Source organism: Crocodylus siamensis, chromosome 12 (assembly GCF_052110815.1).
Source record: "Crocodylus siamensis isolate JL-2025a chromosome 12, ASM5211081v1, whole genome shotgun sequence".
Taxonomy (NCBI): Eukaryota; Metazoa; Chordata; order Crocodylia; family Crocodylidae; genus Crocodylus; species Crocodylus siamensis.
In genome coordinates, this window is record NC_143406.1 from 36721233 (window position 1) to 36736775 (window position 15543).

The 15543-nt window shown below is 43.1% G+C and overlaps 1 protein-coding gene across 1 annotated transcript in view; it reads left to right on the forward strand.

The window, feature by feature from the left end:
- IQCK (IQ motif containing K) overlaps positions 1-15543 on the forward strand; it is an 86570-nt gene that overhangs the window by 50724 nt on the left and 20303 nt on the right. The window contains exon 8 of the mRNA XM_090023745.1: positions 8995-9106. Coding sequence (XP_089879871.1) covers positions 8995-9106 — 112 coding nt within the window. The remainder of the gene's footprint in view (positions 1-8994; positions 9107-15543) is intronic.

Consider the following 15543-nt stretch of genomic DNA (forward strand, 5'->3'; position numbering starts at 1 on the left):
GCTTCATTGGTTTTTGCTCCGTGTGGGTGAGTGAATGAATATGTGCTGCCTTAAAAACTCAAGATCAACAATAATTGCTTGTCATCCATTAAAGGTTTTTCTCAGTAACAAAAGCTGAAGAACAAAAGTTTAATTCTAAGCACTGCCTGACAGTAGGACCTGAAAAAGCAGTGTATCTAGTATAATCTTGGGCCAGTTTCAGAAAATACTCTAGTTTTGGGTGAAGTTCTGAATGGCTGCCATCAAGTGAGTCTTTGATACAATCTCAGACCAGTTTAAAGCTGATGGATATGCTAAGAAAACTTCTTTCAAACTAATGAAAGAATCAATTAAACCCCTTTATACAGTAAAATAGCTGTAAATCAATGGCATCCAAACTTCTGGCCTTGAGGGCCAGATGAATGACGCAGGATCAGTCCGTAGGCCTGATCCTGTGCTGCCCTGGTCTGGCCTCATGCCACCTGCTTCCTCAATCCAGGCCTGTGCTGCCTGGATATGGCTCCACGCTACTCACTGCCCTGATCCAGCCATGTGTTCATTTGATTTGGCCTTCTGACTCCTACTACCCTGATCTGCCCCTGTGTCAACTTGATCCAGCCTCACCCCATCCACCTAGTGGACCCGGCCACACACTGCCTGCTACCCCAAACCCTGCTTACTGGATCGGTCCATATTTAGGTGCAATCTGGCATTCAGAGCCACATTATCCCATGTTTAAATAATGGATCTAGAAATTTAGCAGTGACAGTTAACACTGCCACCGCTCCCCTGCCATCAAATATCCGGTCCCTTGTGGAGACGCGTGGGTCAGATGATATAGGGCTCTGTGGGCTGAGTCTGGCCCAGAAGCTGGGGGTTGAGCACCCCTGCTCTAAATGGCAGAAGTTACTGCCCAATGCAGTGGAACATGTGATAATGTGAGAACAAAAATGAACACTAGAAAACTAACAGGGTTTTGGTAATTTGAAGGCTGAGGTGAAGAGTTTGGGCTTGCAAGCAGTACAGTTAGAAGAAGAAAAATCAATCAGTAAGTAAAAGAAGGAATTGTGAGCCTGAGTGAAGGCAGAGACAGCTACTTAAGGGTAAAACTCACTGGAGAAGCAGGTGTGAAGGTTTCTGAGCAGAGAGACTGGTTGCTACTGAAACACAACTTTAATCCCCTTCTTTGCAAATAAACAGAATTGCATGAAAGAACTATCTCATTCATATTACAATTTTTTTTTATTATTCCACATGTACCATACTCCCATATACCTCTCATATACCAAAGGAATATCCTGACAAAGGGTGAAAAACATTATTTAGTTAAAAATCAGTTTTACTTAGTGGAAATGGGAGAATTAAACTCCTTTCTCTTTCCTTTTTAATTTTTGTAATGTAGAGGTACTTAAAGCTAAAGATATTTGCTCAGATCATCCTGTCCAGGGTTCCTTTTCATGGAGGTGTGATTGCACATAGACTTGCACACATGCGCACATGTACACACTCATGCTACAAGATGTCAGATAATCCTCCCTATGTTAAATGTATTGGAGGCTCTTCCAGTTCCCAGAACTCAGCATTGAACCCCTTGCCTTTCCTGTCTCTCCAGAGAGTGTATTGGTCAGCATATGGAATACTCTTCTGTGGAGACAGAGATACCTGAAGATGTTTTAAATTAATATTATCATGAATGATCAGGATCTTCTGAGAAGAGATGCTAGATAGGGCTAAAATGGCTATTCCCGATCCCTTTAATGATAGGAGAAAAATAAGGCCCATTCAAATGAAATACAGAGGCTTCAAGTCCAAAGGGTAAAGCAGTACTCAGCCTTCCCTCTAGTTCCTTCCAGTAAAATACTTTCACCCTCTGGAGAAACTGTCAAGAAAAACCTCAAAAACCATCAGGGACTTGAGACAGAAGATCTCATAATCGCCCAAGAAAGCAGAGGTAATAAAAAAAGAGGAGGTGTCTGACTTATTTAAAATACTGTTGGATATTGAAATCCTTTCTTCTTAATCTTACTTGTTGGTTTTAGCTGGAACACCTGCTTTCAGTTGCACTGAATTTTGTTTTCTTCCTCAGGTGGAGGAATGAAAGGAAGGACATTGTCCTTTTGCCCTTTTAATATCACCCATTTTCAATATTTGTTCATAACAGCATTCCTAAGTGTCTGCTGTTCTATTGTGTCCAGGGGCTTAGCTCCTTGGTCGAAAAATGGAAAGGGTGTAACTGTGAAGAGGACTCGATCAGGTCTGATTTATACTTGCAGGAAAGCTTCTTGGAAAGGAAGAACACTTTAGTTGAATGAATAATTTATGGTAAATTGTCTCCATCTTGATTAGTGCTGATTGACAGAAGGTAGAGGGATTAGTCTTCGGCTGTCAACGGGGCAAACAATATATTGCATCAAAAGGAATATTAAGAATGTAATGTCATATCAAGTTATGTTCAATTCCATGATCCATTCCTTTTCAATTCAGAATTCATACCATAGCAAGTATGGCCGCTTGCTTATGCCATCAGAGACAAGAATCTTGTTCCTGAAGTGGAAATAAAGCTTAGCTTACAAATAATAAGAAATGAGGGAACAGGCAGTGGTTGCATACCACCCTAAGACATCTTCCATGGATCAATTTATAACTGGTGTTTGAGTTTTAGTAGGTACTTTTTATTTGCAAAACTTGAGAATATACATATTTATACTCATAGTTTTGTAAGGAATTTTATTAAGGAAGGCTCTATTTTTATAGGAGAATTACCTTTTCTTTTGTAATCCTTGTGACAGAGCTGGATTGATTTGTTAATATCTATTTTGGGAATTTAAAATGGATGAATTTAACATTTTGTTAAGCTATGACAGGCTTGTATATAAGGGCATTTTCATCAGGCACTGGTAGGAGGTCTTTCTTAAATAACCTGACCTATGCCAGATAAGTACGTTTGTTAAATTTACCACTATTCTGGGGCTCATATATATTCATAGATTCATAGATACTAGGGCTGGAAGGGACTTCGGACGATCATCGAGTCCAGCCCCCTGCCCCAGGGGCAGAAAGTCAGCAGGGATCATAGGATCATATTGGAGCCATGATCACAAAATGTTTAAGAATGTGTAATTGCATGGCAGTAAATATTTGTTAGAGCAGAAAAAGGGTTATGTTAGGTGCACTGGATGTATTTCTTGTATCTTTACTGTTTGGGTACATACAGACATTTGGGGAGGCTTGCTGGAATCTGACAGGGCTGCCCAGTGAGCGCCTCTGCTGTGGCCATGAACTTCCAATCTCTGGACTAGCAACTGTGCACCTTAATGCCTGCGCCATCTCAGCACCCTGTGAAAGTGATGAAGTCACAAAATACAGCATATAGGGTAAACAGTAAAAAAGAGCAATGTTAATTTTCTTGACACCTCTGTTTATTTTTGGCTTTGCCCTAGGCCCTAAAAAAAGCTTGTCCACATTTTGTTTATCTCAGCAGAGGGTATGTGGTTGCAGGCCCTTATAAAAATATACATTTTAAATTGCATTGAAAAATACATTTTCTCCTTTGGAGTGATTGTCTGTAACAGGGGTGGGCAAAATACGGCCCATGGGTCAGATCCAGCCCACGGAAGGACTCTGTCTGACCAGTAGCGGGTCTCTTGGTTTCACCTGGCCCAGGCACTGTCTGGCTTGTGATGCATCCTGCTGCCCCCTGGGCTCGCAGCGGGGCTGGGGTGGCTCAGTAGCTGAACTACCTTTCTGGACAGCCCAGGTGGTAGTAGCTCCTTCCAGCTGTTGCCATCACTGGCCCCAGCCCCATGGTACTGGTGGAACCCACACACACAGGCCCAACCCCAGCCCTCCCTGCACCTGCTCCAGACTCAGCCTGGTGGAGCGGACCAACTCCAGACCAGCCAGAACCCGTGTGCACAGCCCCTGTCCAGCCCACAGCAGCTCCCCAGAACTGCCTATGTGGCACGTGGGCCCAAATAAATGGCCTGCCCCTGGTCTATTGAGCACATTCCTGCTTAAGCCAGCTTCTGATTACCACTTTTTCTCGCAAGTTCCAGGATTTGTGGCAACAACACTCTTGAAACCCTGATGGGGGTGTACAAAACTATCAGCTATATGATTTTTTTCTGATTTTATAATTAAGAGCAACTGGAACGCTAAGGATGGGTTAGCATTTCCAGCATAAGGTTTGACATATCTAGACTATGTACTATCACAGGAAGAGCAAACACATTCCAGTATAATTCCTCTGTAGAATGAGAATTTTATACAGTTTCTTTATCTTTTGAATCAGACCTTAAAAACAGATCCTTACTCTGCATGGCCATTGGAAACCCCATGGAGCTTTTAACAAGCAGATGTTTCTCAGGCGCCTTTGGTCAATATTTTCTTACCTCCCTACTGTTGTAACCTGTTTTGTTTCCCAGTTGGTTTCTACCCCATCACTGATTGATGTTATGTATTTAATTGATACTAAATGTAGATATGACCTATCTTACTTTTGATATGGTATTTTAACTGAGTAAGGATTGAATTATCACATCTCTAGTTTGGAAGGGATGGGAGTATGTAAATATAAAAATAGCATGACCATATATCCCTACTGTCAAAACAGGACACTCCCTCTCCACTCTCTGGCATGTTCAGCTGCCTGTAAGCTCCAGTCACAGCTGAGCATACTGGTGAATATGGAGCAGGGGTGGGGGAGAATGTAGAGCTGTAAAGGAGCAAGGGTTTGGAGTATTAAAACAGTCCTGTTTTTGTCAGAATAGTTTCTTTTTAAACACTTGTCCCGGAAGTCCCACTGAAAATAGGACAACAATGTTCATTTGACCAAACCATCAGGACCCTCAGGACAAGTTTTTAAAATGGGATTGTCACCATGAAAATGGGGCATAGAGTCATCCTGTATAAAGAGCTATTGTTTATTGTATGTATATTAGTTCCAGTTGTTTCAAATGGTGTTAAATCTGAACAAAAGTCGTTATCTCTGTAAGGGTGTAAACAAACATAGGATTTCTCCCAAAAGAAAGCCTTTTGTCCTGCTTTAAGTACTTGTGAAGTATGGGAGATAAAATATGCTAATACTTTTTCCCTTGGAGAATGCTGTGTATGTCTGTAGTTAACCGGTTCATACAAATTATTGTGGGTTGCTCCAGGGAGAAACCTGTCAGGCTGTGAGCTCCTGGCCACCTATTAGCAGAGGAACAGCAATACAACATGGAAGGGCTGTGTGTGTAAAGGGCTGTGCTGTTCTTCTTTTATCCCAGGTTTGGGCTTGGGTTTGGACTTGGACTAGGACCACCTCAAATGAGATATCTGTTTACAGCCTGAAAGTGTTCTTGTACTGTCAGAAACTATGTTCCTTTTCAACCAGATATGGCTACTAGCAAAACTCCCAGATGCATTTCATGTGACTCAGATGAGAAACAGAATGTTAATTGCACTGTATATAGTGGATGCAGTCTAAGTGTGTCCGATTTTTTTAGGAGAAAAACTGCACTGCTTCTGACTTCAAAACTACACTTACGCAGTGCTTTACATCCTAATGCCTAATGTCACACATGGACATCTGGAGAGAACTCATCCTGCTGCTTTGATTACTTGCTGAGAGATTTGGCTGCTGGCTCTTTTGTAGTTTATTAGGTGGCTCAAATTATATTCTATTTATAAACCAAGAATGTTTTTGCTGGTGTATAAACAAAGCTTTATTAGACAGCTATGGTAAGTTCATGAAAAATGTATTGATAGGATTGGAAATGACTGTTAAATTCATACCAGCACCTTTCCAGAAGGTAGCAGAGGCCCTGTCTAAACTGTCTCCCTGCCATGTCCAGGACTGCTGTCAGAAAGCAAACGCTGCCCACCTGCTCCCAGTCTGTACATGCAGAAAGCCCAGCGATGAAGTCTAGGCTCTTCTGAGACAGATACCCTGAGAGTTGCGCTGGGTCACGCTCATGTATAAAAGGTTCATCTTGATCACTGACAGAGCTGGAGGTGCTCTGGTGGTCTGTCACTTTGAGAGGAAAAGCCCAGGCAGAGCCCTGCAGGGGAGACAGCACAGCGGCACTTGGGTTGCCACAGAGACTGGCTGATTAAATTAATTAAGAGGCAATCCCAGAGGGTCACCTGACTGGAAGAGGCATGGCCTGGGAGAAATATAAGGCAGCCCCAGAGCCAGGTCAGGCAGCCTGGCTGTGGCACCTGAACAGGGAAGAGCTCTGCCTGTGGCTGTGAGCCAGATGGAGACAGCATAAGAAGAAGCTTAGGGCCAGCCCCACTTACAGACTCAGGACTGGGGTAGGACTTCATTATCGCCTGAAGGGCTTGAGTATTGATTTCAGTTTTGTCTGCTACCTGAGGAGGACCACGGTGTCCAGTGGGGACTAGATACCAGGACTGTGCAAAACGGCTATGTCTCGTTTCGATTTTAGATTCGGCCGTTTTGGAGGACAGCAGTTTGTTTCAGTATTTCAGATCACTGCTCTGTTTCAATTCAGCCAGAGAGAGGCAGGCACAACTGGGCAGGCTCTCCCATGGCTTTTCCAGCTGTGCCTGCCTCTCCCCATGCAGGGGGAGCTGCAGGAGAAGCCCCCATGGTGGCTCTGCCCACTCCCATCCCCTCCCCGGGCCCAGCCTCCCGGCACTTAAAAAAAAATTTTTAAAAAAAGCCCTGCACTCACTGGCGGCAGGAGCAGCAATTGGGGCCTCTGGGTGCTCATGTCAGAGCCCTCCTGTGCAGAGTGAGGCAATGGAGGGCAATGGGGATCACCCCTCACCCCCCCAGCACCAGCGTGGCAGCTGTCATATTGCGCAGGTTCAGTATGGCTCGGCAGGGCACTGCAGTCTCCCTTGGAGCTGGGGCAGTTCCAGCAGTCACCCAGAGCCCAGCAGTGCTCAGTCCGAGTGGACTGGAGCTAATGAGCTCAGTGAGAGCAAAAGGGCAAAGGCCAAGAAGCCCAAAGCCCAACGCTAGAACAACTGTTGGTTCTCTCTAAGACCCTCAGTTATCCTCCTTCCTGTCCAAATAATAACATCAAAGGTGTGGCAGACAAGTAAAGGAGATGAGGACCCTTAGAGTTAGAGCTGGGTCAGGAATTGCGAGGCCACCATGGGCTGTCATGGCCACTCATGAGACCTGAACCTGCTACAATCATATAAAAGTTTAGCAAGCCCTAAAGTGAATCCTGCAGAGCAAGTTTATCAGAGCAAAGATAATAAAGTACTGTACAAGATATCAGATGTCAGGCCACCAAGTAAAATCCTTTTCTGTCAGCAGAGATTATATAACCTTGCATTGTCTTACTGCTTTGTCACTGAACTATCTAAAATAGAAGAAGTGTCCTCATTTGAAATGCATAGAAATTGACTCCGAGAATAGAGGTACTGTCAGTAGTTTTCTTGGTTGCACTGCAGAAGGGATATATTCTTGGCCAAAAGAATGCTTTTGCTAAATAATATTCATGGTTTCCTTTAAGAATTTTTAAACTAGGGGAGTGAAATTGTGCTCTCCATATGTCTCATGAAAGTTGATGAAGACTGGAAATGTAACAGAATACAGTTCAAATCACATAGTTGAATCTTACTCATTGCCACATTATCCAAAACTTAATTTGATGTGAGACTTCAAAAACTAAATCTTTTGGTGTGCAGGAAGCAAAACAGTACTGATAACATAACTTTTTAGTGAAGAAAACAGGTTCATTGCCATACGTTTTTACCAGCCATTATTTTTTGCAGGATTCTATGTTCCAATGCAGTTTTAGGTACTTAGAATTTGGAGAAAAATGAAACTCCATTTTAGTAACGCCACTGTAAGTGCGATTTAATGGCCACCTATAAGTTTATAAGGGGTGTTCATCGGGATCTGAGGGAATGATTGTTCAACAGAGCGCCCTAAGGGATGACAAGGTCAAACAGTTATAAACTCCCGCAAGACTGTTTCAGGCTGGACATAAGGAAGAATTTCTTCACTGTCCAAGCCCCCAAGGTCTGGAATAGCTTGCCACCGGAGGTGGTTCAAGCACCTACATTGAATGCCTTCAAGAGAAATTTAGATGCTTATCTTGCTGTGATCCTATGACCCCAGCTGACTTCCTGCCCCTTGGGCAGGGGGCTGGACTCGATGATCTTCCAAGGTCCTTTCCAGCCCTAATGTCAATGAAATCTATGAAGTCAAGTGTAGGGGCAGCAGAAGAATTTGCTTCCTTGTCTGAGTCAAAACTGGTAAACTTCTGGTCTGTTCCTGTTCCCACTGAACTCAATGGGACTGTACCCACAATGAGAATTTTCTTAAATTCCCACACATCCTACACGTAGGCAAGGCCTGGGAACATAGTCATTGTCTTTGGTGGGAGGATGAGGCCCATAATGTGGATTACTGACTCAGAGTGGATGCCATGTCATGCATTTCAGTTACTCTGAGTAACAGATTAATGATCCCCACTGAAAATGATATGATTGAACTCGTCTACAGGCCTCTGCAACTATTAGCTAGTATGAATAGGTTTGCTTGCATAAATTTCATGCCGTATCACACTTTGTGTTTCTCTTCTGATCTGTTATGACTGCTGAATGAGTTGGCTTTATAGTGTTATCATTTTCTGAAGGCATTAATGTTCTTTAGTACAATGCTTATAGATCTAATTAGCTAATGCAACAAGTGACTATTCCCCTACCATAGTATTCTCCTGAGCCTGTGGCAGTCAGTGATCTCATAATTGGCATTTTTCTGTCTTTAAAAGTTTTCAACAATTATGTCTTTTAAATGATATGTGAACGCATTGTATTTCTACATCTGGCCCTGCATGAAACCAAACAAATATGGTACATATTTGCATTATACCAGGAACAGCCCCAGGAAAGAATTGTGCCTGAGAGAGTCATTCTTTTGTGTCCTTCTTGATACCATAAACACGTTAGGCTATTTCAGTCTTGCAAGTTTGTTGTAGTGAAACATTAATAATGCAAATAGGGAGAACGCTGATTTCTTAAAGGTGTACATCATTTCTTCTGCAGGTCCGCTGTAATGCTGAAGTTCAAGAATTGCGTCAATGGCAAAAGCAGCTGAGAGAGGATAAGAACATTTTTAAAAGAGTGCAAGAATTCTGGGCTAAACAGGAAGTCAAAGGTATGCTATCCACATTGGGAGGCTTAAGGGTTTTTCTTGCCATAAAGTATTTAGCAGTTCAATGACAGTCTGTACTCAGACATATAGGACAGTGAAACACTAATCCCAAATGACAAGGCAAGACATAGGTTTTATTGAAATGTCTTCTTCTTCCTTCAGAATTGCATTATTAGGTGACTGTCATTTAGTATGCCACAGGAAAATACAGTACTGGGCCAGAGCTCAGCTGGCGTAACTTCTCTGGATGGAGCTATGAGCCATTACACCAGCTGAGGCTGTGGCACAGTGTCACGTAGGGCACACTCTGATTAGACCTCTTCTAGCACCTGTCATATTTAAATATTGCTGGAAGTGTTATAGGATAGTTTTCCTGAACTGGGGACTTCTCTATCTAAGAAATGTTGTATTGGCATAACACAAGCTTCATAAAGTCTCTACTATTCCTAACAGAAGTTGGCTGGCAGTTCTTGAAGGAAAAATAACATGTTTGTGTGGGATAGAGCAGCTAAAGTGCTGTGAATTGCACTGTGGGTGCTGACAGAGCTGCAGCTCCCCAGTCTAACTCATAGCGCTTCACAGAAAGCGCTATGAGTTAGACTGGCTCTCCCGACCCAACAGACATTGACTGTTGGGTCAGGAGGCTGGGGGATCAAGCTCTGCTTTGGAGCAGATCTGGCCTAGCTGTGTCTGCAGCTTCTCTCTCCTAGCCTTTCCCCTCCCCCACCCCACCCCACCCCACCCCACCCCAGCTCCAGTGCTGTCTGCATGATGGGAGTGGGGGGAAGAAGGGAGGGGAAGGAACTCAGGCTGGGCTTTGCCCAGCCTGTGCTAGAGTGGTGGTGGGTGGATTGGAGCCGCCTACCTCAACAATATTTTCTAGTGTATTTTCCAGTATTTTCAGTTCCTTTCAACCCAGGCCACAGACACACAAGCAGCTTAACCAGCAACATGTCCAGCCATCCCCATTTAAAAAGCTGCAAAGACATGATGTGTCTTTCAGAGCGATGTAACCGTGGTCTAATAGTGGCAGGTTTCCTCCTGAATGAAATAGGGGCAGTTTTCTCACGTTTTCAAATGCCTTTGTTTTATTGAACAGCCTGCTTATTTTTCATGTTTCCAAGTGCACAGGCTGCTTGTTTGTGCTCAGCTGGTGCAGTACAATTTGCTTTAGGTTTATGCCTTTAGATTTGCCTTCCCCTTCTTGTGTCCATGGGCTCACATGGGCAGATTCAGAGACAATGTGTAGAGCACTAGAACCAAGGCAGCACTAGAGCTCGCACTAGTGTTTTGAGCTGAACTCAGTGCTGTCTGTCTGAATACATCTGATGGATTGGGTCCCCCAAGGATTTAGGCACCTCCTCAGAACCAGACTGGACCACACAGAGTTTAGGGTGAGTTGATCACCAAGATGATTAAACTTATCCATACTGAGCTTGTACAGGAGCCCAAGTCTAGGTGCTTGGGGGACTTGGCAGTCCAAGGTAGAGGTGCTGTGTGAACTTGAGTACCTGTTGAGTTTTGTAACTTGTGGAGTAGGGCCAGTCTGAATCATTCTTTGAACTTTGGTGACTATGTTCCACCGGGGTCTGGCTAGTAGACTCACTTTAAATGTATTTCATAGAAAGTATTATCGGGCTGCTGAGTCCTGCAGTCTGTTTGTACATATTTTAAATGGGACAATGAAGAATATGCTGGGAAGTATGAACTGTTTTGTTAGTTAAATCTGAGTCTGTTCATGGAACATACTGCCACTGAGTTCCTTTTAAAGTGGGGAATGAGTGAAATGGCTAGAAATTCTTATCACAAGCTTCTCCTCCTATACATTCAAATAGAAATATTTAAGCTGAAATTGAAACTTTTTTGATGACTGTTTAAAAATCAGTAGTAGCAACTGAAGTTCTGTTAATTCCGTTGTATGTGCGATGTCATCATCCTTTTAAATTTCTGAGTTTATCAAACTGACTTTTGAAAAAAACGTAATGAATCCTAAAATAAAAAGTTATTCTCATATTCTCAAGCTACCTTAAAACATATAAACTTAAAGAGCACTTCAGATTACCTATTACACTAGCTCTAGCTGTAAATAATTAACTGCTTACAATTTATGCAGTAACTGCTATTGTCAGATCATTTCTGTGTATTGTTTATTTCAAAGCTGCCCTCCTTTCCATAAAACATGACATGACACAGGCCATTCTATGAAGCTGTTTTAATTATAAAGTGATCTGTGATTTGTAATTGTAAATGTCCAAAGAACTAACATTAATTTAATGTCCTGCTAGCATTTTCTCACTGATTATTATTTAGCATTCAATTTATTTTGTGCCTTATTTACAAGCATACCTGCCCACATGGATATCAGGAAAATTCTAGGTGTTTTCTCATTGTGCTTGCCGTGCCTGCCCTGAGACACTTCCCTCACTGGTTGCCTACACCTGTGCTTTACTGCAGTGTAGACTAATTAACTGCAGAGTGAAGCATCACCATCTACACATGCCACAGTAAACTAATTAATACCGTCATAAAATAGTACTGTTGGGAATAGAACTTTGTTGACTTCAGTTGGGTTCCCTGCGCAGTTCGTGGCAGGTGTGATGACATCTTTATGGTGTTAGTGAGTATAAAAATGGTGCTATGTACGCTAAAGGGTTCTCTCCTCTGAGTTTCTATTCACCAAATCTGAGATTGTCTGAATTTGCCTCCACCCAAATTTAAAGACTATTAAATGAATGCGTTTCTTAGTTTTCTAAACAAAGTCTGAATGTGTAGAGTTGCATCCTATTTTTAACTACATGCACTTTGGATATTATAGTAGTTTTGAAAGATCTAGTCAAGGTGACACTGTAATTATATCCTACACTTCTGTGCTGAAGCATTCTAATAATGCCTGTTAAACACCTGCTGGAATTGCAGTCAGAGTGGGAACAGACTACCAATAAAAGGCAGTGAAGAAATACAAATTGATTTCTCCACTAGAATTCTTTTTAACATATACATCATTATACACATATAAGATGAATCTTTCTGTAAATACCTTACTGCATAGTGCCATTGTAATTAGATTTCCTTATCTTCTGCTAATGAAAACAAAGTGGCATTTGAACTCATTTTATCCAACAACCATGCAGCACACTTCAGCCAAAGGTTTTGGGGGAGGATACTGTCAGCTGTTGTATTGGATTTATGGCATAATCGAGATTTTTCTTGCATTACATTGAATCCAACTGAGCTCCAACTCTAATTCTTCTAGGGCAGATACAGTGTTAAATTGCTATAGCTGCACTGGTTCTTTCAGTTATGCATTTTCTCTGAATGGTATGTTTTAAACCCTTGTGATAAAGATAGTAAAAATACTATGAACATGATCCAGCCTGAAGAAGATTGGTGGCATTTTGTTTACTTCAACAGACTGTGCTAGTTTTTAAATTCATTTTGCTGCTAAAATGGAAAATACTTTAAATGGGAAAAACCTAATGTAGTCCTATTCCAAGACTTATTGAATGGTGTATGTATGTATATATTTTAGTAGTAACTGCCATCCTAAATATATATGCCTACCTCATATGTTTGTATAAAGACAGATGTATACTGCATATACATACAGGATGTGTCGACTTATATAAGACATTGTAAATTTCATTGACTTCAGAACAGTGCTTCAGACTAACTTAAATGATGCACAAATGTATTGGCCCTTTATAAATGAATTGGACTCTATTTAAATTTGGAGGCAAAATGTGTTTATAAGGTAGTTTTTCACCTCAGCGGTGTCCATACCCCATGGCTCACCCCATCCTGGATGTGCTAAGGTGGCCAGGCAGGCCCAGCTGCAGCCCCCAGTAGACGCAGAGAGGACCTGCCCTCACCTGGTGGGGGGTCCTCTAATTTTCTGTTTGCCCAGGGCCCCAATAAAAAATCTTAATCCACCACTGTCCTTAGATTAATTGATATGTGTTGCAGGGCACCAAAGTGCCTGCTCCTAAAGAAGGACAGGTGTGGGTTGCCGGGGCAACCACAGGGGTCAGCTGACCGGAAGGGGGCAGGGCCTGGCCTACATAAACAAGTCAGGCTGAGACCAGAGGCAGTTCCCCTCTGGCAGCCAAGAAAGAGAGAGCTCTGCTGGGAGTAGGTATAGCAGAGAAGCCTGATGGCCTGAGCAGCATTCCGCGAGATGGTACGGGGCGGAGGAAACCCTGGTAGGGAGAGCAATGTTGGATAGCCAGTTTGGCATGGAGTTTATGTTGTAGCCCAGGAGTGGGAGTTTTCTGTTTTGTTATTACACCGGAGGACCGGGTGAGGCTGTAAGGGTTGGAGGAGGCCTCATGGGAGCTCCCCAGCAGGTGGGGGTTCCTGGCGCCAGAGAGGGTGCCACGTTTTGGGGGGTTGTATAGACCCCGGCCCCAGTGGGGCAGTGTCGTGCAGGGCAAAGAGCCTCAGTGCGGGTGAGTGACCCGAGAAGGCGGGTCTTGGGGCCAGGCATGGCTACGGCCACCTGAGCCCTGATTGTGGGAGTCGTGAGCGAGGCCCAATGCGGGCGTGAGCGTGAGCAAGGCCCCAGTGCGGGCATGAGCACGAGCAGAGCCCCAGGGAGGGCATGTAGGAATAAGAAGCCCCAGGGAGGGCGAGAGTAACACGTTGAGCCCCGGAGAGGGCGAGCATACAGGTAGAAGCCCCAGAGAGGGCACGTGTATGGATAGAAGCCCAGAGGGGGTGCACGAGAATAGAAGCCCCAGGGAGGGCGTATGGGAATAAGAAGCCCCGGAGAGGGCCGCTAAGAGAGGATAAGCCCGGAGGGCATCCGCGAGGGTGCGGGCAACAAGAATAGACTCAACAACGTCCGGTACATCTGAGAGGCTTGGGGCATGGTATAAGGGGTGGTAGGAGCCACGTGTAGCCCTGTGGCAGGAGTGCACAGAATCATTGGTAGATGGGGTACTGGCGGGAGTACGCCAAGGGGTACCGTGTTCAAGGAAGACAGAAAAGGCAGCCTCCCTTTAATAATATTACCAGCAAAGACATGGTGGGCGAGAACAAGGGTGCTTAATCGCCAACTTGGCACGGTAGGGGGCTCCAGGAGAGATCACGGCCGCTCCTGGGTCCCTGCCCCATGACAATATGCTTCTCTGCATAGCCCAGGTCTGTGATTTTTCTCCTGAAAATAGCTACTTAATGAATGCATGAACTGATTCATGGAAAGGTGATATAAAGGCTTGTAGGGGGCTGGCAGGTCTGCAGGAGGGAGTTGTCTCTCTGTGGTTGGTGGGAAGCTAAAAATACCCTGGTCAGGGTGGATGGGATAGGAGGAGCACAGCTGGGGCAAATGCCTAGGCTTTCCCAGCCCCAGGGCTGTGCTTCAAATATGTATAGACATCTGTTAGATCAGGTGAACCTGTTTCCGATCCAGCTTAATGCACTTCTCAGGTGAACTAAGTTGGATAGGGTGGCCATTTTTTGCCCAATCCAACCTCCCTGAACATCTGTATATATTGGCACTTAAATTGACCTAACAAAGGTTAGTTCAATCTAAGTGTAATGTCTGCATGTACCCATAATGTAGTATTGGTTTTAGATCAGACATGTCTTTTTCAGGAAGATATATTATAAATATATAGCCAGCTGGTCTTAAGAAATACATAACTGTTTTCTTTCTCTGAATAGGATAATCCTAACTGAAGTGCTTGCTTTCCCATCAATAAAATAGATTTATCTATGCATAATACTTATTGATGTCCAGTAAGAGTTACGCTACATAAAAAAGCTTCCATGCTTTGATGAGATAATGGAAATACCAACAAACTAAAAAATGTGCTTACAGCACAAACAATAAGCTTGGGTGCCTTAATATGCATTAGCAAACAAGCTGGTCAAATTCTTTTATTGCTTTCAGAAATGCAGGTTTTGGGCAGTTTCCATAAAAGGAATTACATGGTTTTTATAAACAGAAAAAATAGACCTATACTTTGCTAATCTATAACATATGAATTCATATGAAACAATGTGTGAAATACATATACCACATTATATAGGTTGCTTATCAATTTAAATGGCATTTTTGGTTCTACAATTCTAGGATATTTCAGAAAGATTCAGTTTTGCGTTCTTCAGAAACAGAGACATCTAGGGAAAAAAGCAGTTAAAAATTAATCATTTTAAAATCCTGGTTAATAGTCTGTGAAATTCCACAGACATAAGAAGAAGGTCTCAGCAGTTATGTCAAAATTCTCCTTAGATATCAGTTAAGCCTGCTGAAAAAGGAGAATTCATCTGTGGTGGATTTATTTTTAGTTGTTTTATATACACAGTTACTAAACATTTTGTCTAATCCCCTTGCCTTCAGCTCTGAAACCAAGAATTCTACTCCAGCCTTTTGAATGCATACAGACATAGATATTATAGATGCATAAATGCAGTTTTTGCTGATGTATTTTGTGATTTTA